The sequence below is a fragment of the Crassostrea angulata genome, chromosome 4 (assembly GCF_025612915.1).
Source record: "Crassostrea angulata isolate pt1a10 chromosome 4, ASM2561291v2, whole genome shotgun sequence".
Classification (NCBI taxonomy): domain Eukaryota; kingdom Metazoa; phylum Mollusca; class Bivalvia; order Ostreida; family Ostreidae; genus Magallana; species Magallana angulata.
In genome coordinates this window covers 23,417,511-23,439,695 of record NC_069114.1, presented here as the reverse complement: position 1 = coordinate 23,439,695, position 22,185 = coordinate 23,417,511, and the positions used below count along the sequence as shown (strand labels likewise).

The 22,185-nt window shown below is 32.5% G+C and overlaps 1 protein-coding gene across 1 annotated transcript in view; it reads left to right on the top strand.

Moving 5' to 3' along the window:
• Nucleotides 1-3,532: 3,532 nt before the first annotated feature.
• The window catches only part of LOC128181219 (uncharacterized), a 38,209-nt gene continuing 19,556 nt past the window's right edge, over nucleotides 3,533-22,185 (top strand). The window contains exons 1-2 of the mRNA XM_052849531.1: nucleotides 3,533-3,698; nucleotides 18,243-18,363. Coding sequence (XP_052705491.1) covers nucleotides 3,638-3,698; nucleotides 18,243-18,363 — 182 coding nt within the window. The 5' untranslated portion in view covers nucleotides 3,533-3,637. The remainder of the gene's footprint in view (nucleotides 3,699-18,242; nucleotides 18,364-22,185) is intronic.

The window sequence follows — 22,185 nt, the reverse complement described above, 5'->3', positions numbered from 1 at the left end:
TGCTTCTTGATAAGTTTTCGTGTTATTTAAGGCTTACATTGTCTACCTTTACACGAAAAAGATCGTCAGATCTATTTAAAAGTGTATAAAATCTTTAAAGTTCTACGAATTTTATGTTAAAATTATGTAAATAAGCAGTTCATGTCGATTAATTGTGAACAACGGAACAGGTTTGGATGACCTTGTTTTTCAAAATAGGATCGGTTTGGATACGCATCTGATACGGTTTGGATGTAATTAATTTGTGAGTGTAAATAGTTCCTTTAATTATCCCCTCGCGAAGGGGATATACCATCGCTACTATGCGATATACATGCCCTCACTGAAAAGCATGCTGATATCGTCATGTGATAGACATATGAAGTCACATTGTTTAAAAAAATAAACATACACGTTAAAGACTTGTGCATTTAAGCCAACAAAACTTAATATACCGTAATTTGAATTTCAATTTTACACACGCTCCAAATAACGTGCAATTGGCTTACAAAAATTGCATACAGATTGCTTTACAGATATGTTAAGTCTATTGTATAATCATTCCATCGATATTAATTTCGAAAGATTCAGCCTTACCAAAATCTGTACCGACACAAAAAAACATGTGTTTAAGACAGTTTCAATTGTTATGCTTCTATATCGTTATCGGCTTTAAACGTGAAAACGTCAAACAATCAAAAGAGATCAGTCAAATACAGAATTATACCAACTTTAAAAAGTTTAAAGTCTGTAAAATCATCTAATGATACAAATATTTTTTTCTTTTAAAATTGAAACGATATAATATATCGATACACTGCACAGAACAAACCGTGATAACGTGGATATTTTTAATTATTGGTATCCTGATATGGGATTCATGAAAATGAAAAAAAATTCTCTTTTGATACAGAATATTTAACTTATCCAACATTATACTTGTCTATTTTTCTAAATTAAAAATTGAAACGTTCCCAAACAACTTCTTAGTTTTGCAACAGCCTATGCTAACAACTTTGCTTTGGCAAATTTTTAACTATGACATTTTTATCATTATACTTTCATGTTAAATACTAACGCGGGTTTTGTACTTTTACTGCAGTGACACCACCTTCATTTCCCGCATGAGTCACCAAAACCTCTTGATATACATAGATACATATGTATTGTTTTGATTTTCTGGTGAGAATTATGATTGAATAAAATTTAATGTACATATAAAATGGCGATGTTTACTTAGGTCTCGTCATCACTTGAATTTTTTGGACAAACTATTTCTAACAACAGAGTAAATATATGACTTGGCAGACATCTATGGTACTTTGTATCATATCAGTATAATCACTGGGAGTAAAATAATTGTAGAACTTTCTTTGTCTAGCGATGTACAGGCTTGGTATTGAATGTAAACGAGGCTCACTTTCATAATATTATTACCAAGCACGTTCTCCGTTAAACGTACTTCACGATTATAAATATCATTTCAGAATAACTAAAAAACACATCATATTGTCGCTTGCCACAAAAGTAGTAGATAGTTGTCTGTTAAGGTGTGTATATGATATATTGCTTTTCAGGCTAAAAGTGAAAAACTTATATTTTCTTTATAATTTAAAATTAAAGAAAGTATTCTTTTGAAATGTCAGTAAAAAAAAAAAACTTGATATAACTATATTTACATTTTCAATGTCTTTTCATTTGATAACGCTAAGTATCAATTTGTTCATATTCAGTCCAATAAATTCAAATGACGTTTGCTTATTAAAATATTTAAAAGTACAATTGCTGTGAATTAAATTAATATAAGTAATAAGGAATCATTCTTTCGATATTGTGAGGTGTAATTTCGTTTCGAGCTTTATTGGGTTTGACCACGCCCCGACCAAAATAATCAACTCATGATATTCGAACAAAGAATGATTCGGATCCTTATTCGTTAAATAATCAATTTCTGATCAATTATACACTAAATATACCATTTTATCAGAGGAAAAACACAGGCTTGTCTAAAGAAATAAACTTCTAGTCATCCAGTTTTAGTTCCCTTCGAACATGTGGAAGTATTTTGGTTTTATAATATGTCATTATAATATTATATAAAAATATTAAAAATCCTAAAACTTTAAATTATTCAAACCGTACCATTTGCACAATTGATATTTTAGCATCCAAACCGGAATAATTTATTTATCCAAACCGTACTACTTCTTTAGCAGGTGCATGAAGTTATTGCTATTTTTATACATATTAATGTATTAAAAAGACATCGGTTTGGTTTTATTTGGTTAATGCAATGTTTTAAATTAATTTTGGCTGCTTCAGATTTTTAGTATGTGTTATATTATCTACGTAATCTAGAAATAGTTCTTGGTTTTGCGTTAAAATGACACGTTAACGATTGATTTTTCTACAAATAAGTCGTTTTTATAAACGATGAACGAAAATAACGCACACTCTTTTCAACTGCAAAACCTTAAGAAAAATATGAATGACTATTACGATATTTTAATTAATATTTACCCCGTTGTCGATAGAAAAAAGGACACAACACTCGTTGTTTTTGCAATGGATACGCCATTTTCACGTTATCCAAACATGTCACTACCGGCGCGGATACACGACAGTGATTATTCTGCGTCGAAAAAGGACCCACGGTCATTATTCTACGAGGGTCATTATTCTACGTTACACCGGCAAAGGTTTTGCATATTAAACATTTAATTATCAAACCTATTTTTATGTATTTCGATAGCCCTGTATCCATAGATGAAAAAACTGAAAACTGAATGGCGATAACTTATACACAACACAAGTTATCGACCTTTTCATACATGTCACTACGTCTATTACATCGCCATTCCGGCGAATAGACCTGCCCTACCCAGCTGATTGTCCTGATTGATCAGAAGTAAAGGTCGTATAAAGATCCTCCTATCAATACCTGTCAGACCCTGATGAGAGTAAGGAGAATGGGGATGGTTTTAATCAGACTGTGACTGACAGTAATTAAATAATAGAATAGGTCATGTAACGCACCTATGCACCGCGTTACAAAGATAGCCACACTAATTTGGCGATATAGTGGATTGAAATCGACATGTTGTTCTGTATTAATGTCATAAAAGTGAGGTCACGGGGTGTGGAGGACCTCTAAACTTTATAACGTTACAACATGGAGATTAAACCGCATGAGCAGATCAATTGTTTGTCTAACTACTATTGACTCACAATCACGAGTTTGCATACAACACGATCTTTTGATTACTCATTTAACTACTATTTTCCCTCCACATATTTTAACAGAATTGCCATTTTTCGTCACCTCCTAATTGTACACAGTATACATACTAGAATACTAGACTAGTATTTAACACTACAATAGTCATTTCATCCACCTAATTGGCTCATCGTCTTTCAGAGCGACAGTTTCCTTATTTTAATCAATTGTAGATATAATCTGCCTGAAGAAATATTTTATAAATTTTACGATGTAGTATTAAGCTTTTAAGTATACGCCAAGCGAACAACCACCAGGAACACCATATTTGAGACCAAAGACTTTAATTAAATCCTTTACGAAAACACGCCATTTGAAGAAATCTTTAAACCTGGGTGACAGTTATCTGTATTTATAGCTAGCAAACTGACGCTGTTAAATATGAAATGTTGGACGTTTTGTATTTGCCTTGTGCTTCTCTTCCAGTTAAGCTATTTTCAAGGTAAGATTTTCAATGTTAAAATTAAAATTACAACAAAATAGAGAAGTCCGTGTATTACAAAAAAAGAGCTACAGTGTTTTACCTATTTTATACTTGAGACAGAAGGACCACTAGAGGAACTGTCCTTTACATATGTGCTTTTAAATATTGTTAAATGTAAACAACATTTTAGAAGTAGACCAGCTTATTATGATTGAATAAATGTGAAACATATGGCATGTAAATCTAGAAATGAAGTTATGCTCCACAGTTACTGCATCGGAATTTATTCAACAAATATTTTATTACTAGTATGCAAATAGGTACATAATAGGATTGGACATTAGGGTGTGCCTATTTTAGTCCTCTCCCCAAGGATCAAAGTTACAACTGATATTTGAATTACATTTGAATTATATAAATTTATAAGTATAATAGGTATAGAATATAATAAATAAGTTTAAATATACTATAAAACATGTTATTGCATGAAAGGAGTTGGAATTCATGTAAGATTAAGAACAGAGAAAGAAAAAGAAAAAAAAACTAGACACGATCTCGTTGCGAGCAACAAGTGGGTCTTCCGTCCGATTTTTGAATAGATTAGATTAAAGTTATAAATTCAAAGATAAAATCGTAGATCTAAGCGAAAATAATTTTTAAAAAATTTGCGGCACTCGGGACTTGAACCCTGTCCACGACTCTATCGACTACTCGGACTCTCGCTTCAGAACTTTGACGCTTAATTTCTCAAGAATGCCTTGATCGATTTTAAAACAAATTACATATTCTGAATCAGTAAAAGAGTCTCTATAAGGTGTAAAAATTTCAAAAAAAAAAATATTAAAAAATAAAAAAGTCGAAAAATTCAATTTTTCAAATTTCCTTCCGGTGACGACCGGAAGTGACGGCGGACGTTCTCTTGACAGAGGTGCACCAGAAAGACGAAAGATCTATCATCTCTGAAAATTTCAGCCGTATGTCTTTACTCGTTTTTGAGAAACCTGACAGACAAAATTGACTTTTTAAAATCGTAAACGGACGATAACTTCCGACCGGAAGTGTATTTTTAAAAATTAAAAATTATGTATCAGCTTTAGATATAAACACGTTTATTTTGAAAATTTGAGCGTAATCGACCTAGCAATCTCCGAGAAATCGTCTGCCCAAAATCGGTAAGAAAAAAAAAGAATAATAAGAAAAGTGAAAAAGAAACAATAGAATAATAGAAGGGTCTTCCGCTGAAGACGGAAGACCCTAATGACTATTATATATGAAGTATTTCATAAATGTAAGAGGTATAAGATATTGAGTGGATGTATAGATATACTGCTTGAAAAATTGAACAGTTGGTTTTATAAGTTGTCTATTGCCGAAAAGTAAAACATGTGATGCTTGCTCATGATTGAAATTGTCTAGGTTTAAATCATTTTGAATACTGTTAATGAACACTGTTCTCTGATCAATGTAAGCTGGACAATAAGGAAAAAATGAAATTTGTCTTCACATGTGTGACCACAATTATTACAAGTTGTATCACTTAAATGTTGGTTAAAAGTTACTGGATTTATTTCTAAGGTTGATAGTGAGCAATATTTTCTTTGCGATTTCCATAATTGTAAACTTTGGCATTTTTTGCTAATTCTACAGATTGCTTTTAAGTACATTTTTGAAAGATTAAAAGGACTCAATACATTTTGTTTTCCAATTGGTAAATTATTCTATAGCTGAATAGTTGATGGCAAAAAGCTGTTATAATATGTAACTGTCCTAGTTACTGTGGTGTAACGAAGTTAAAGCTACCAACGTTTCGAAGATTATAACTATGCTGTGGTGGTATGAAAGGTAGGATCAAATCCTGTAAATATACAGGGGCTATACCATAAACAATCTTATAGAACAATAAAAGCTGTCTCTTATACAATGGCTCCCATCCCAACTCCGAATACAGAGCATTCCTAGATGAATTTTTCCGAAGACATGTAATTATTCTACCTGCTTCTATCTGGACATTTTTTAGAGATTTGAATTTTCTTTTGAGGAATTATCCCATACAATACTACCATACTCCAGGGTTGGCCGAATAAAAGCAAAATAAATCCTAAGCAATGCATTTCTGTCTAGTAAACGTTTTGGAATCATGATTTAATGTCCATAGAGTAACCAGTAATTACTTTTGGTAAAGTACATACTCGTATACATGTATGTTTAAACAATGAAGTGCTTCCTTTGGGGATTCATGCGGGATATGAAGGTGACGACATTGCAGAAAAATACATTACCCGCGTTAGCGGGTTATGTACATTTTCTCTGATAACTTGCATGAATCAACAATGAAAGCATTTTATTGTTAATATTTACAACTTTATTTTAACTAAGTAATAATTTGATTATAATTAATAGTGTGTTAAATTCACTAAATTACTGTTAAGGTGATGTGCGGCCATCTTTTACATTTGAGATGAAAAATGTAAACATTTCTTGAACTGGCTTGTTTCTGTCCAAAACTTACTGTTGTCAAAATATACAAAAGCATTAAATATGACGTTCAACATATGCATGTTGTTTATGCAAATTACGCATACAGGGGCAGAATAATGCATTTTTAATTCACTTAAAACTGCACAAGCTACAAACTTAAATTTAAGATTCAAAAATATGAAAGGAGGTCATTAGTGTCCACTCTACAATAATTTGTTGAGTAAAAAGGTCAAAGCTTGCTTATTTAAGTTGTAGCTCTATCTCAAAGGAGAGTACCCAATTCATGAAATAAGTCTCAACAAACACCAATTTGCACAAAATATTTTGTCTGTGTCTTTGGAGGAACATTGAAGTTACATTTTCACTGAAAAATATTCGTTGATTTTTTTTTGTTTAAGGCAATTAATTTTTTGGAACCATATCCTACTTCTAAAAAGAATTTAATTAATTAATACTCATAGAACTAAAACAAAACAATTGGAACTGAATAGAGATGAAGGGTGCGTCTTTTCACCCCAATGATACCCCAATGAACCCCAATGATACCCCAATGAACCCCAATGATACCCCAATGAACTTTGAAATACCCAAATGATACTAAGTATGTTCATAATTAATACACTTAATGAATTTTATGTAACAACATGTTACACAAATGAAATTTTAACTACGTGCCGTTTTTTCACCGATTGGGCCATATCTTGTAATGGGAAATGATTAGAATTTTTTAAGCTAAAATTTGACTCAAAGATTGTTTGTGACCTGTAATTATGTCTTGATGGGAGCTTTGGTCATTTGTGCTAGTTCAACATAACTTTGAGAAAAAGAGACATATCGATTCTTTTCCATTAGAGAAAGACTTCAGTTTTAATATTTTCATTTGTGAGCTTGCTCGCAGTACATCTAGTTATTATCAAATGACTATTATTATCAATGTACATTTTATACATTTATTAAATTATACAAAACATATCCCCAATATTAATAACACAAGGCACCTTTAACGTGTCGGGTCTAATGATATCTATAGATACTAAGCCAGTAAATTGAATATATAGAGCACTGAAAATGGCTTACAACGCGAATTTTCACAATTTCAATGTTTCGTGTCGCTAGCCATTTTTAGTGCTTTATATACGCGCGGACCCATATACGAGAGTTTTTCAGTAATTATTGAGACATTTTCTCTAGAGGTGCCTGTCACAGATTGTTTTGAATTGACATTTATTTTTATCGATGAAAACATAACGTCAATGTGCCTCCACAGACACGGGAGTTCTAAGTATAGCTTGGAATTTTCTTGTTCTAAAAAACACCGGTAGATCCCATGTCGACTATTAAAAAAGGGTACCCTATTTTGAGGCAAAGTTTCTACATTAATGTGCAAAATTCAACCCTTTTCTCAACAAATGGTTGTAGAGAGGACACCAATGAACCCCCTTCATATTTTTTAGATTTTTAAAACTTCAAAATAAGTAATGTAGCTGCGCAGTTCGACAGCTGTTTTAAGTGATTGAAAAGACATTGCCCTGTTCTTGTATGCTTAATCTACATACAAAACAACATGTATAATCTCATATTCATTGCTTTTATATCTGTTGGCAACAGTTTTTGTCCGTTTCGGACAAAAACAAGCCAGTTCAAAAAATATTCAGATTCTTATTATCATGCAAAGGCCGCACACCCCCTCAACGAACAACAGTACGTTGGCTTAAAGAATCAGCCAAATCTTCTCCAATCTACGTCGACTCGATATATCCCAGTGAACTTGAAATAAAAGATACCACAGAGTCTGCGCCATCTGTTTCATATTTGTATATTTTACTAGAAATGGACATTGATGGTAAACTAACAACAAAACTTCAACGTTTCTATAGTCAACTTTCCCTACTTATGTAGCAATATACCTTCATCACCTGCATATGGTTTTTTTGTCTCTCCGTTAATTCGACACGCAACGGCATGCTCTTAGTATGAACAGTGTTTAAGGCGAGACAAGCTACTGACAAACAAGTTGATAAAACAGGACTATCAACAGTCTCGTTTGGATTCATCTTTTTGTAAGTTTCATGGTCGATACAACGACCTTGTCAGCAAATACAATCTTCCACTGGGTCACATGCTGACTGACGTTTTTCATACTTATTGTTAGACCATAATTAATTACCTAATTGTCTACGGATTTGTTCGTATTTTTCCCGATTACGACAAAGAGCACACGGCGGATGTGACTGGTCAGCAGAGGATGCTCATTCCTCCTAGGCACCTGATCCTACCTCTATCTTTTTGGAGGTCGATGTTGCTCTGCTTTGAATTTGTATTTCTTTTTATGTGTTTTTTAGATGGTTAATGGTTTATTTGTCTTTTTTTCATCAGAATCTTAATTATTTCGTGTAGTCCGTGATTTTTCCAAGGTCGATGTACGTCTCGACCAATCGAATAACGGGACATGTAGATCTCAGTCCCGTCAGTTTCAGTCGCTGTAGATTTCGACCAATCGATAAACGGGGCATGTAGATTTCACTCTGGCTGTTTCTATAGAGCTATGAATCAACTGTAAGTACCTGTAAGAAATAGAGAGAATCATACTCGGTAGATGTGAATATTGTTATTTATACCGAAGAGTAGAAATCTTGTGCCCCCGAATTTTTGATTTTTTCCTTCAAATTATGATAAATGAGTTATTATTTCTAAAACACTGGGCGTCGAATTATTTTATGAAACGAAAGAACCTGCTATAAAACTTCTCTTGAAATAAGTCTTTTAGAATATGTTTGTGCCAGAAAGGGTTGATTTGTTAAGAAAAGAATCGTGTGGACAAAGATTCAGAAATAAACTCAAGAAACTTGGACCAAACTTAAAAAGATTCGCTCCTCCCTTTTTAGGTAACTATTTTATGTCACCTTTTATCTAAAAATTTTGCATCATATATTAATTCTATTTGTATATTTATATTTTTAATTGCCAAAGAATCCACATTAAATAAGATGGATAAAAGAAAATTATATATTTACAGAGTTTAGTAAGAAACTATGTTTAGTGCCGGAGGGTTTTCAAGAAGAAAATGAACAATTTTCATAACTGAATAGTTTTAGAGTGATGTTACTTAAGCCTCCTTATTTTCAGCGCAAACTAAACTTTCAGATAGTTTGTGTATCATGATATATTCACATTGTTCTGAAAAACATTTTTGAACAATATTTTGATATTTCTATTGATATATTTTGGCATATTTAGCTTATATCTCCATTTTTTGAGATGTGACCCCCTACATTTTTTACTTTTATATAGGTCGTTAAATGTATGTCAATTTGTATGCAACGTTTTTGGAAAGTTGGCATTACTATTATCTTTTTAAAATTTGCGTTATAATTTGATTACTTCAAATTTTTTTAGCAGTCTTTTCATTTGTTGTTTTATTCATTATGTACCAGCATTTGAAGCCATCAGTAAAGCAAGGATTTTTAAACTTTGACATGGATATTACTTTTATTGTCACTACATGTGTTCAACTTCATACTTTATTGAAAACATAACTAAATAATAGTTTACACTATAAATATTTGTTTGATTTCTTCAAATAATCATTTTTCATGCCAAATTTATCATTTCCGGTTGGGACCCCATATTTCCAAAAAAGGCATGTGACATCTATTCTACTATTATAATATTAAAATAATAGACTCGAATTTTTGGGCTTTAATACGGAGAAATCAGACGAGTACTGTCTTTTGTTATATATATATATATATATTTTAAACATCATTGATACTTGAAGATTACCAATTTGTTTTTATTTTTTTTCAACCAAGCTTTGCTAATTAATAACAAACGAAAATTCCTATTAAAAAATCCGGAAATAATCTGGAATTTTTGGATTTTACAATCTTGCGCATGTGCAATACAATCACGCTAAATCACGGGAGGCTCTTGAGTTTATGTGTTCACAATATTACATTTGCATGGATAAACTCAGAAACAATATTACAAATACGTGTGTTACAACGCACTTTGAAAAATTACGCACTTTGAAAAAAAATTTCAAAGTGCGTTAATTTTGGGACCAAGTCAACGCACTTTGAAAAAAAAATATTTTTTTTCAAAGTGCGTTGATATTGTCGATATAAACGCACTTTGAAAAAGAAATTGTTCAGGGTTTAGTCAAAATAATTAATACTTTTATATACAATAAATGATTGTTTCAACCTTGTGTAGTTTAATTTGAAAAAAGAACCCGTTGCATTCTCAGCTAACTTGATAAACAGTTTGTAGATGAGAATTTTTTTTCTCATAAGACAATATCGACAATTTACACACAAAGAACAATTCGGGAGATTTGAATTATCCAAATATGACATAAACTTCATCGCTTAGCAACTGCATTTTTCTATTTTGAGTATGCAGCAAATTTACTTCTTATTTGGTATACTGAGCTTACATGTACAAGAACGAATGTGATTTGTATATATTGATATATTGATAATGGAGATCAATGTACAACGTATTTAAACTGGCTTACTGCATGTGCTTAATATGATAAAAGGATACATTAGTTATGTTTATCAAAAACAATATGATCTTTTGGAAGATCAGTGCGAGAAAAAAAAACCCACATCCTAATGCTCATTTTAAGTTTATAATAATTTAATGTTTGTTAATGTAATTTCTTTTTATTTTGAAGTGATTTATTTGATAAGAAAACAAAATCAGAATGTTAAAACTCGTATATTAGATTCTTTAACATACCAATGGAGAAATTATTGTTTGGCCATCTCGTTTTTTCAATATCACTCCATGTACTTAATTTACAACAGAGCATATTTCTTTTTCCGCTTTAAAGCGTTTTAGTTGCTGAATATCATATGTTTTGGAAGGAAAAATGAGGGGTAGGGGTCCTTCTTCCTGTAATCAAGTAAATGTATGATGCACTGGTGATTAACCGGTATCTTTGGATAACCCCACCCCACCCCAACCCAACCCCATCCCCGTTCTCAAATACGGTAAATTAAAGATTTACCAGTGTTAACAAATCATCATACTATCAACAAATTAGAAATTCAACTCCAGAACTTGTGATTTATACATTTTTTTCAAAGTGCGTTAAGAGTGTCGATACTAAAAAATTTTGATGTACCATCTTAACGCACTTTGAAAAAAAATTTCAAAGTGGGTTAACTTAGTCCAAAATTTAACGCACTTTGAAAATTTTTTCATAGTGCGTTGATTTGGTCCTAAATTTGACGCACTTTGAAATATTTTTTCAAAGTGCGTAATTTTTTGAAAGTGCGTTGCCACATACGTGTAAATTTTCATTGAAATTTTGTCATATATTCTGTTCATCAAATGAAGTAAGGGTGATAACTCTAACTCACTGCATTTAACAAAGTGAGTAAAAACGTTGATGAAAAAAGTGTTGAATTCTTCATTAATATTAATATTAATATTCATTAATTAATATTTATTAATATGAATTATTATTGATATTTTTAGATGAAAGGTATTTGTTATGAATAATTTGACTTATTCTCTATGCAGCTTCATTAATTTTCTCCAAAATCAATTCGGAGCGATTCTGCACTTTTTTGCTACATATCGGGTTTATGGTAGGCATTTTAACTGTGGTGAAAGCCTATCCCGAGACACAGTTAGATTATTCTAACTAAGCAGAGTGTAGTGAAATTAATACCAGTATTGTAGCCTTGAATTCTGGTTATGTAAATGTCAACAATACGGTGGGTCGATGTATCTATTACGTAAATCCAGAGACATGAATAACAAAACTACATGCAAATATTTTAATTTTGAAGTACATGTATTTGAATATATCCTCGATTTTGATACTATAAATTAAAAAAAAAGGTGAGGTGAACCTGTGTGCCGTAAGTTTTCTGAATAATTCTTAATGTTATTTGTGTCTTTAATAAATGTCCAATATCATATATGCAATATCAACCTGGCACGCACAGGTCAAAGTCTAGTAGGTCAAAAATAAAATAAACTAGATACGATCTCGTTACGAGTAACGAGTAGGTCTTCCGTTCAATTTTTCAACGATACGATTAAAATATCAATGAAATTTCAGAATTCCCCCTCAAACACCCCTTTCCGATAATGTATACGATTGTCAATATCCTTTAAAATGCTTAACAAAGTGTTTTGCTTTTTAATTTCACATACAGCACATTAAAGATTCAAGAGTTTAGTACCCTAGTCGGAATCGGAAGTGACAATTTCAAAATTTCAAAAAACTTGTAGAATTATGACCACTGGCAATCATTTGTGAAAAAATGGTCGAAATCGGCTGAACAGTTTTCGAGATATCGCGTGCACAAAATTTGTGGGGAAAAAAAATAATAACTAGATCCGATCTCGTTACGAGTAACGAGTAGGTCTTCCGTTCAATTTGTTAAACGATACCATTAAAATATCAATTAAATTTTAGAATTTCCACTCGACCCCTTCCTTTCAGATAATGTATACGATTGTCATTATCCTTTCAAATGCTTGACAATGTGTTTTGCTTTTTCACATACAGCACATTAAAGATTTTTGTCACCTAAAATCCCTAATTACGTCATCAGTGGATGTGGCAATGAGTTCTACAAACTAACATTGCTTCTATAATGCTTTACAAAATCTTGATCGTTTTTAAGGCATGTGTATAAAGCTTTACGAGTCTCTGGGTCCCTAATTTTAAAGGGACCAGTCCCTTTTTTAGAGTCAATCAAAAGGTCCCACTAATACTAACATTTTTTGTTTTTAAAACCCTTCTAAAATTGTTGTTCGTTTTTAAGATACAAATGATTGAATATTTTAGGGGCCAGCCCTCTAGATCCGTAATGGGTACATACATTGGTGCTTTGATTAATGGAATCGAATACAATTTTCAATGCAAACATTTTCTCTTCTACAATGCTTAACAAAATATGTCTCCTTTTCAAGATATATTGCGTCAAAGTTGAAGTACTTTGGCCCCTAAAAAACCTTAATTAGGAAATAAATGGGCGTGGCAATGATTTATTCTAATAGATATTGTTACGATCAACAACTTTGCTTCCATAATTCATTACAAAATCTTGATCGTTTTAAAGGTATGTGTAGGAGACTTTACGAGTATCTTGGCCCCTAATTTAAGGGGCCAGCTCCTTTTTCATGATTTCTTTGAAAAAGTTTTCAGAATTTCATGTTTGAGATACAAATGATTGAATATCTTAGGGGCCAGCCCTGTAGATCCCTTATGGGGACAAACATTGGTGTTTTAATAAGTAGAACTCATTTAAACTAGTAATGCAAACATTTTCTCTTCTATGATGTTTCACAAAATATGTCTACTTCTCTAGTTATATTATGTCAAAGTTTAAGTACTTTGGCCTCTAAAAATCCTTAATTACGTAATAAATGGGCGTGGAAATGATTTTTTCTAATAGATATTGGTATTATCAAGAACTTTACTTCTGTAATGGATTACAATATCTTTATCGTATTTAAGTTATTTGTAATAAAGTTTACAAGTGTCTTGGTCCCTAAAAAAAGGGGCCAGCCCCTTTTCATGATTTTGTTACAAAGATCTGTTGATTAGCTACTATTTTTGTTATATATGATTTAACAAAATATCAACTGATAAAAAGATACAGATCAAAACGTATGAAAGTTTTGAAGGAAAATTGGTACCCAATTTTCGTGCCTGGGCGAGCTTCAAGAAATGGAGCAACAGGCGTTAAACAACTACAATGTACATGCTGCACAACTTCAAACTATAGTCTACATATCCTGAAAATTTTATATTTATATCTCTAATGGTTTCCAAGTTTATAGCTGCACAAAAATGGGTCGTCAAAAATTACAAAATGGCCAATAATTCGGTATTGGAAGTACCTACGAAAAAAATAACAAAAAAGTATTATGTTTAGAACACCTCCAAACATTTGTGAAAAAATGGTCGAAATCGGTCGAATAGATTTCGAGAAATCTCGTGCACAAAATTTGGAGAAAAAAAAATAACTAGATACGATCTCGTTACGAGTAACGAGTAGGTCTTCCATTCAATTTTTAGACGATACGATTAAATATCAATGAAATTTCAGAATTCCCCACTCAACCACTCCCTTTCAGATAATGTATACAATTGTCAATATCCTTTAAAATGCTTTTAAGCCCTCTAAGATCCCTTAATATGTCATCAATGGGTGGGGCAATGAGTTTTATTAGTTACGATCGACAACTTTGTTTCTATAATATATTACAAAATCTTGATCGTTTTTAAGGTATGTGTAAAAGACTTTACGAGTGTCTTTGTCCCTAATTGAAGGGGCCAGTCCCTTTTTCTTGAATTCATTTGAAAGTTCTCACGGATACCGACTTTTTAATTCTTACAGCCGTCTAAAATTGTTGATCATTTCTGAGATACAAATGATTAAATATTTTAGGGGCCAGCCTTCTAGATCCTTAATGGGGACAGACATTGGTGTTTTGATTGGTGGAATCGATTATATCATCAAAGAAGACATTTTCTCTTGTACAATGTTTAACAAAATATGTCTCCTTCCCTAGATACAATGTATATTGCGTCAAAGTTTAAGTTCTTTGGCCCCTAAAAATCCCTAATTACGTAATACATGGGCATGACAATGATTTTACCTGATAGATAGTGTTATTATCAACAACTTTGCTTCTTTAATGGATTACAAAATCTTTATCGTTTTTAAGTTATTTGTAATAGAGTTTACGAGTGTCTTGGCCCCTAATTGAAGGAGCCAGCCCAATTTTTTGATATTTTTGAAAAGGTCTTAAGAATACTAACATTTTTTGTTCGTACACCCATCTAACATTTTTGCTTATTTTTGAGATACAAATGATTGAATATTTTAGGTGCCAGTCCTTTAGATCCCTAATGGGGACAGCCATTAGTATTGTGATAAGTTGAATCGATATAAATCATCAATATGCAAACATTTTTTCTTCTATGATGTCTATCAAAATATGTCTACTTCTATAGATATATTGCGGCAAAATTTACGTACTTTTGCCCCTAAAAATCCCTAATTAAGTAATAAATGGGCGTGGCAATGATTTTATCTGATAGATATTATTACGATAAACAACTTTGATTCCATAATGGATTACAATATCTTTATCGTTTTTACGTTTTTTGTAATAGAGTTTACAAGTGTCTTGGCCACTAGAAAAGGGGCCAGCCCCTTTTTCTTGATTTCATTCGAAAGGCCTCACGAATACTAATATTTTTTGTTCTTAAACCCATCTTAAATTGTTGATCATTTTTTAGATACAAATGATAGATAATTTTAGGGGTCAGCCCTCTAGATCCTTAATGGGGACAGACAATGGTGTTTTGATAAAGTGGAATCGATTAGAATCTTCAAAACAGACACTTTCTCTTCTACATTGCCTAACAAAATATGTATCCTTCTAGTACCATCTATTCCCATCTTCTGTGAAAAAATGGCTGAAATAGGTCGAATAGTTTTCGAGAAATCGCGTGCACAAAATTTGTGGGGGGGGGGGGGGACTAGAGCCTTTATTGGGACAGACAATGGTGTTTTGATTAGTGAAATCGAATAGAATCATCAATGCAAACATTTTCTCTTCTACATTGCCTAACGAAATATGTCTCCTTCTTTAGATATATTGCGTCAAAGTTAAAGTACTTTGCCCCCCCCTCAATCCCTAGTTACGTAATAAGTGGGCGTGGCAATGATTTATTCTGATAAATATTGTTAGGATCTACAACTCTGCTTCTATAATGCAATTCAAAATCTTTATCTTTTTAAGTTATTTGTAATAGAGTTTACGAGTGTCTTGGCACCTAAATAAAGGGACCAGCCCCTTTTTCTTGTTTTCGCTGAACAGCTCTTAGGAATACTAACTTTTTTTGTTCTTACACCTATCTAAAATTTTTGTTCATTTTTGAGATACAAATGATTGAATATTTTAGGTGCCAGCCCTTTAGATTCTTAATAGGGACAGCCATTGGTGTTTTGATTAGTGAAATCGATCAGAATCATCAATGCACCCATTTTCTCTTCTACATTGCCTAACAAAATATGTCTCCTTCTTTGGATATATTGCGTCAAAGTTTAAGTACTTTGGCCCCTCAAAATCCCTTATTACGTAATAACTGGGCGTGGCAATGTTTTTACATGAAAGATATTGTTACGATCAACAACTTTGCTTTTATAATGCTTTGCAAAATCTTTATCAATTTAAAGTTATTGGTAATTAATTTTACGAGTGTCTTGGCCCCTAAAAAAAGGGGCCAGCCCCTTTTCTTGATTTTTTTGGAAAGAACTTTTGATTTTCTGCCATTTTTGGTTTTATATGTTCTAACAAATTATCAACTGATAAAAAAGATACAGATTAATAGGTATGAAAATTTTGAATGAAAATTCTTACCGAATTTCGTGCCTAGGCGAGCTCCAAGAAATGGCGCCTCTGGTATAAAACAACATACAGTACCGATCAGACACAACCTAACAGAATGTAAACCCAAATTAAACCCTGGGTTTACTTTCTGGGTTTACTCTGGATTTACTTTGGGTTTACTAGAGTAAACCCAGAGTAAACCCAAAGTAAACCCAGAGTGGACACAGAGAGTAAACCCAGTCAGAAGTATACCCATGAAAGCAGACGCTAACTGTGTATTCGGTATATACAAAGGGTAGGAATTACAGACAGTAGGATGGTAAGATTAAATACTAGTCTGCTTCACACTTCAGTGCATAGAGTTAACCTCAAAAGCAATTTCAGAGTAAACCAAAAGTAAAACCCGAGTAAACCCAAAGTGAACCCCGAGTGGACCCAAATTTTCAAAAGGTAAACCCAGAGTAAACCCCAAGTAAACCCGGGGTTGGGTCTGATCGGTACTGTAATAGTGCACAACTACAAACTATAGACTACCTATCCTGAAAGTTTCGTATTTATATCTCTAACAGTTTCTGAGATGAGCTCTGCACAAAATAGGTCATAAAAAAATAGAAAATCGGCCGTAACTTGGTACCGGAAATGACGATTTCAAAATTTCAAAAAGTTGGAAACGGAAGACCTTAGTAAGAAACAGTACGAAAACAATAAGGTCTTCCGTTGTAAACGGAAGATCTTAATGAGCATTTTAGGTCCCCATCTTTATATTCAAAATGCTTTTTGGATGATTAACATTACTAGTTTTCCAGGTGCCAACCTCCTTAACCTATGTTACGTTTGATTTAAAGTAGTATTATTAGGACGCTTTGATGTCGACAAATCACACATTAGCAACTCAAAAATGTTAACTATGAACTATTCTGTAGTAAAGACAAATCTACAAGTAATACCATGATAATTCTATAAAGGATTTTTATAAGATATATATATATATATATATATATATATATATATATATATATATATATATATATATATATATATATATATATATATATATATTCGTCTCTCGCTTTTTCCTAATTTTCTAAACAAAATATCCCTCATCATGAAGGCCTTCCGCATCCATCTTAGGATTCTTGGATTTAAATTGTTATTATCGACGTTACCAATAACGTTCTCGTGACGTGACGCCAGAGACGTAAAAATTTTTCCTCGCAACATCGGAGTAGCATGGCGCGTAAACAAACGGCGCAACATCGGACTTTGGCGTGTTCGACCGTCGGACTTTGGCGTAACGTGTCTGTAGGAGACAGACCGTCGGACCTTAACGTAACCATCGCGCTTTGGCGTCCCTATCTCCAACAACCCATCGGAGTTTGGCGTAGACTGTCGGAGTTTGGCGTGACCATCGGACTTTGGAATCTTATATATATATATATATATATATATATATATATATATATATATATATATATATATATATATATATATATATATATTCTTTTCCAGCAGGTTTTAAATTTATGTAATATAATAATAGGAATGACTAACAAGATTTGACGACCCTTACCACAAAATAATTTCAATGCATGGCTCTTAAAAGGAATTAACTTATAAAGATACAGACACTTTTAAAAATAAAGTTGATTCTTTATCGCGTAAAAAGACTTGTATTCTTCACAGAATTTTTTTTTTTTACTACAGGTGTGCTTGCACTCACATGTAAAACGTACTACACCAGCAATAGTTCCTTGTTCTACTACGAGTACTGTTCCGTTGGGTGTTGTGGAACAGAACGAAGCTTTGAATGCTGCTCCCCAGGAAAGTAAATATTGTCACGAACGTTCCTCTTCCTTGCCGATTGTGATTAGGAAGGAAGTCATTAGTGTCCACTCTACAACCATGTATATTTCTTCTACAGGGCAATAAATTAATATTTTTGACTCCTATCCTACTCCTAAAAAGAATATAATTTAATTTTGGTTGTAGCACGCTTTCTGATTGGTTAAAGAAATTATTTTATATCGTATAAAGAATGTTGCCTAAGTCATAGAAAGACTAACGTCAAAAACGTATCAATCCGCATGACGTTAGGTTTGAATTTTGTACAATTTGATGTCATTTTATAGATCAAATGACTGTTTTTATCAACAATTGATAGCAAAAAAATTAAATTATAAGAAATGAATTCAATATTTATTAGTTTAATACGATATAAAATGGTTTGGAACAGTTTACGCTTTTTTATAAACCGCTTCGCGGTTTATAAAGCGTAAACTGCCCCAAACCATTTTATATCGTATAAAACTAAAAAATATTGAATTCATTCCTTAAATATATATATATATATATATATATATATATATATATATATATATATATAATGAGCATAACATGTCTGTCAAATTCAATTATTTTTACCGATGAAAATATAACGCCAATGTGCCTCCACAGACAGATTTTTAAATCTGAACAGTTCGACAGCTGTTTTTAGATTTTTACTTGACCTTTTCTATATCGCATCCTATATTAGCTCAAGGTTGCTGTATATCAGCCCGAGAGCCGGGGCTAATTTTGGATGCGATATAAAAATGCTATGTCATTATTTTCATTTCATATACTTTCATATCAAAGAATGAATAAAAAGTTTAATACGATATAAAATGGTTTGGAACAGTTTACGCTTTTTTATAAACCGCTTCGCGGTTTATAAAGCGTAAACTGCCCCAAACCATTTTATATCGTATAAAACTAATAAATATTGAATTCATTCCTTATATATATATATATATATATATATATATATATATATATATATATATATATATATATATATATATATATATATATATATATATATATATATTATATAATGAGCATAACATGTCTGTCAAATTCAGTCCAAATTGTTTCGAATTGACATTTATTTTTACCGATGAAAATATAACGCCAATGTGCCTCCACAGACACGGGAGTTCTAAGTATAGCCTGGAATTTTCTTGTCCTAAAATATATATCCCATGCTGACTGATAAAAATAGGGTACCCTATATTGAGGCACAGTTTCTACATTAATGTGTAAAAATCAAATTTTCTCTCAACAAGTGGTTGTAGAGAGGACACCAATGATTTTTCAGATTTTTAAATCTGAACAGTTCGACAGCTGTTTTTAGTGTTTAAAAAGGCGTTGTCTTTTTCTTGTATGCATAATTTGCATACAAAACAACATGTAGAATCTAATCTAATTGATTTGATATGTATAGATTTTTACTTGACCTTTTCTATATCGCATCCTATATTGGCTCAAGGTTGCTGTATATCAGCCCGAGAGCCGGGGCTAATTTTGGATGCGATATAAAAATGCTATGTCATTATTTTCATCTCATATACTTTCATATCAAAGAATGAATAAAAAGTATCCTGTGATAATTGATTATTGTCAGCAAATCGCTTTGTATCGATATACGTTTCTTATACACTTTCCTATCAATATTTTGCGCCGGTTGTTTGTATACCAAGTTGACGTCGACTTAATTATTTGACTTCACACTCTGACTTAGGAGTTGACCGACGAATACGAATTCTACGTCATACTAGCCGATTATTAAAGGAAATGGGTGTGTAACAATAACCAAAGATTGCCGAAAAAGAGGGTAAAATAAAGGATGACGCCGTATTTGGGTTCTTTTTTGGTCACTATTGATACGTTTATTTCTCATTCAATTTTATTTTAAGGTATTTGTTGTATAGTTTGGTCAAATTCCAACTGAAATTTAATGTAATATTAGTTTTAAACTACGTTACAATAAAAATAATTTGTTATTTTCTCTACAAATATCTAGAATTTAGACTTGTTTGCCATTGATTGAAGATAAGATTCATAAATATGCATGGAGTGCGGAACTGATATTGGAAATAGTGGTCTAAAATAAGAATAGCGGTGATGTAATTGAACACACACATACACCCTCTCTGTCTCTCTCTGTCTCTCTCTCTCTCTCTCTTTCTCTCTGCACGTTGCCATTTTTAAAGGTTTCAATTAAAACAACCTTGAGGTCTTTTTTATGTTTAAAATACTTTTGTTTCAATAGAAGTAATTGATTATTATACCCGCACTTTCTAAAGAAAGTTCGGTTATATTGTTGTTACCCTGTTCCGTCCATCCATCCGTCTGTCACGTTTTACTTTCTCAAACTGCTCTTACATCTTATAAACCAGCAAACTGAACTCTTTGAGTTTGATTTGGGGTGTCATGTTCTTTTGTAAAATGGTTTCAAAAATTCTCTGGTAGTCCTGGGGGTCAAATAATTAGTAAAAAATGACATTTTTCACAAAAAACCTTCTTCCTTGAACTCTTCCTACATTTTCAAAAGTAGACAAATCATCTCTTTGAATATGTTTTAGGGTATCCTATAGATGCGCAATAAGGTTTCGGAAATTTCAAATTTGTCCAGGGGGTCATTTAATGGCTGAATAATGACGTTTTTTTAACCAAAAAAAGGTTTCAAAAACGTCAACATTTTTGCAGTATCCAAATGATCTTTTAGAATATGATTGGGGGTGTTATTCTGAAGTGTGATCAGGTTCCAGAATTTTTTTTTTATGAAAAGGATCAGTGGACAACAAAAAATGATGTTTTTTGCCAGAACTCCTCTTACAACTTTTGGAGTAGCAACGTCATCTCTTGGGATATAATTGGGGCTGTCCTATAGATGTGCAATAAGGTTTTGAAAATTAAAATTTCTCCCAGGGAGTCAAATAGATGCAGAAAATTGACGTTTATCACTCCAAAAAATCATAGATCCAAGAACTCCTCTTTTGATTTAATGGATAGACACATCATATCTTGGGATATGATATGGACTGTACCATATATGTGCAGTAAGGTTTTAAAAATTTAAATTTTTTCCCAGGGAGTCAAACAGTAGCAGAAAATTGACGTTTATCACTCCAAAATAAACATAGATCCCAGAACTCCTCTTATGATTTAATGGATAGACACATCATATCTTGGGATATGATAGGGACTGTTCTATAGATGTGCATTAAGGCATTCAGAAGTCAAATTTAACCCCGGGGCACATGACCTTTTTGATGCCCTTTAAGGATGAAGAATATATATAGTTAAGGGATGGGGATCTCAACCGTTTTCGAGATATTTGTGCACTTCCTGTTCGAGGGGGGTCACGACCACCCTCGGAGCCCATGACCTACATGTATACCAATTGATTCCCCTTGACACAAGGAACAAGAATATATATGGATTAACGGTGGGGATCTCAATTGTTTTGAATGATATAAGGAATGTGCTGTTCGAGGGGGATCAGGACCATCCACAGGGCCCATGACCTGCATAACATTTGATGCCACTTGACATCAGAAACAAGAATATATATATGGTTTAGGGGCCATGATTATAACAGTTTCTGAGATAAAATGGAATTTCCAATTCCTGGGGGTGGTGGGGATGACCCCAGGGGTCAGATCTAAAAAAAAAACCTATACATTGCCAGTAACAGTCAATATATGGTTATGAAAACCCTATATTATTAGCTCACCTAAGCTGAATGCTCAAGTGAGCTATTCTGATCACATTTTGTCCGTCGTCTGTCTGTCCGTGTGTCCGTCCGTCTGTCCGCCTGTAAACT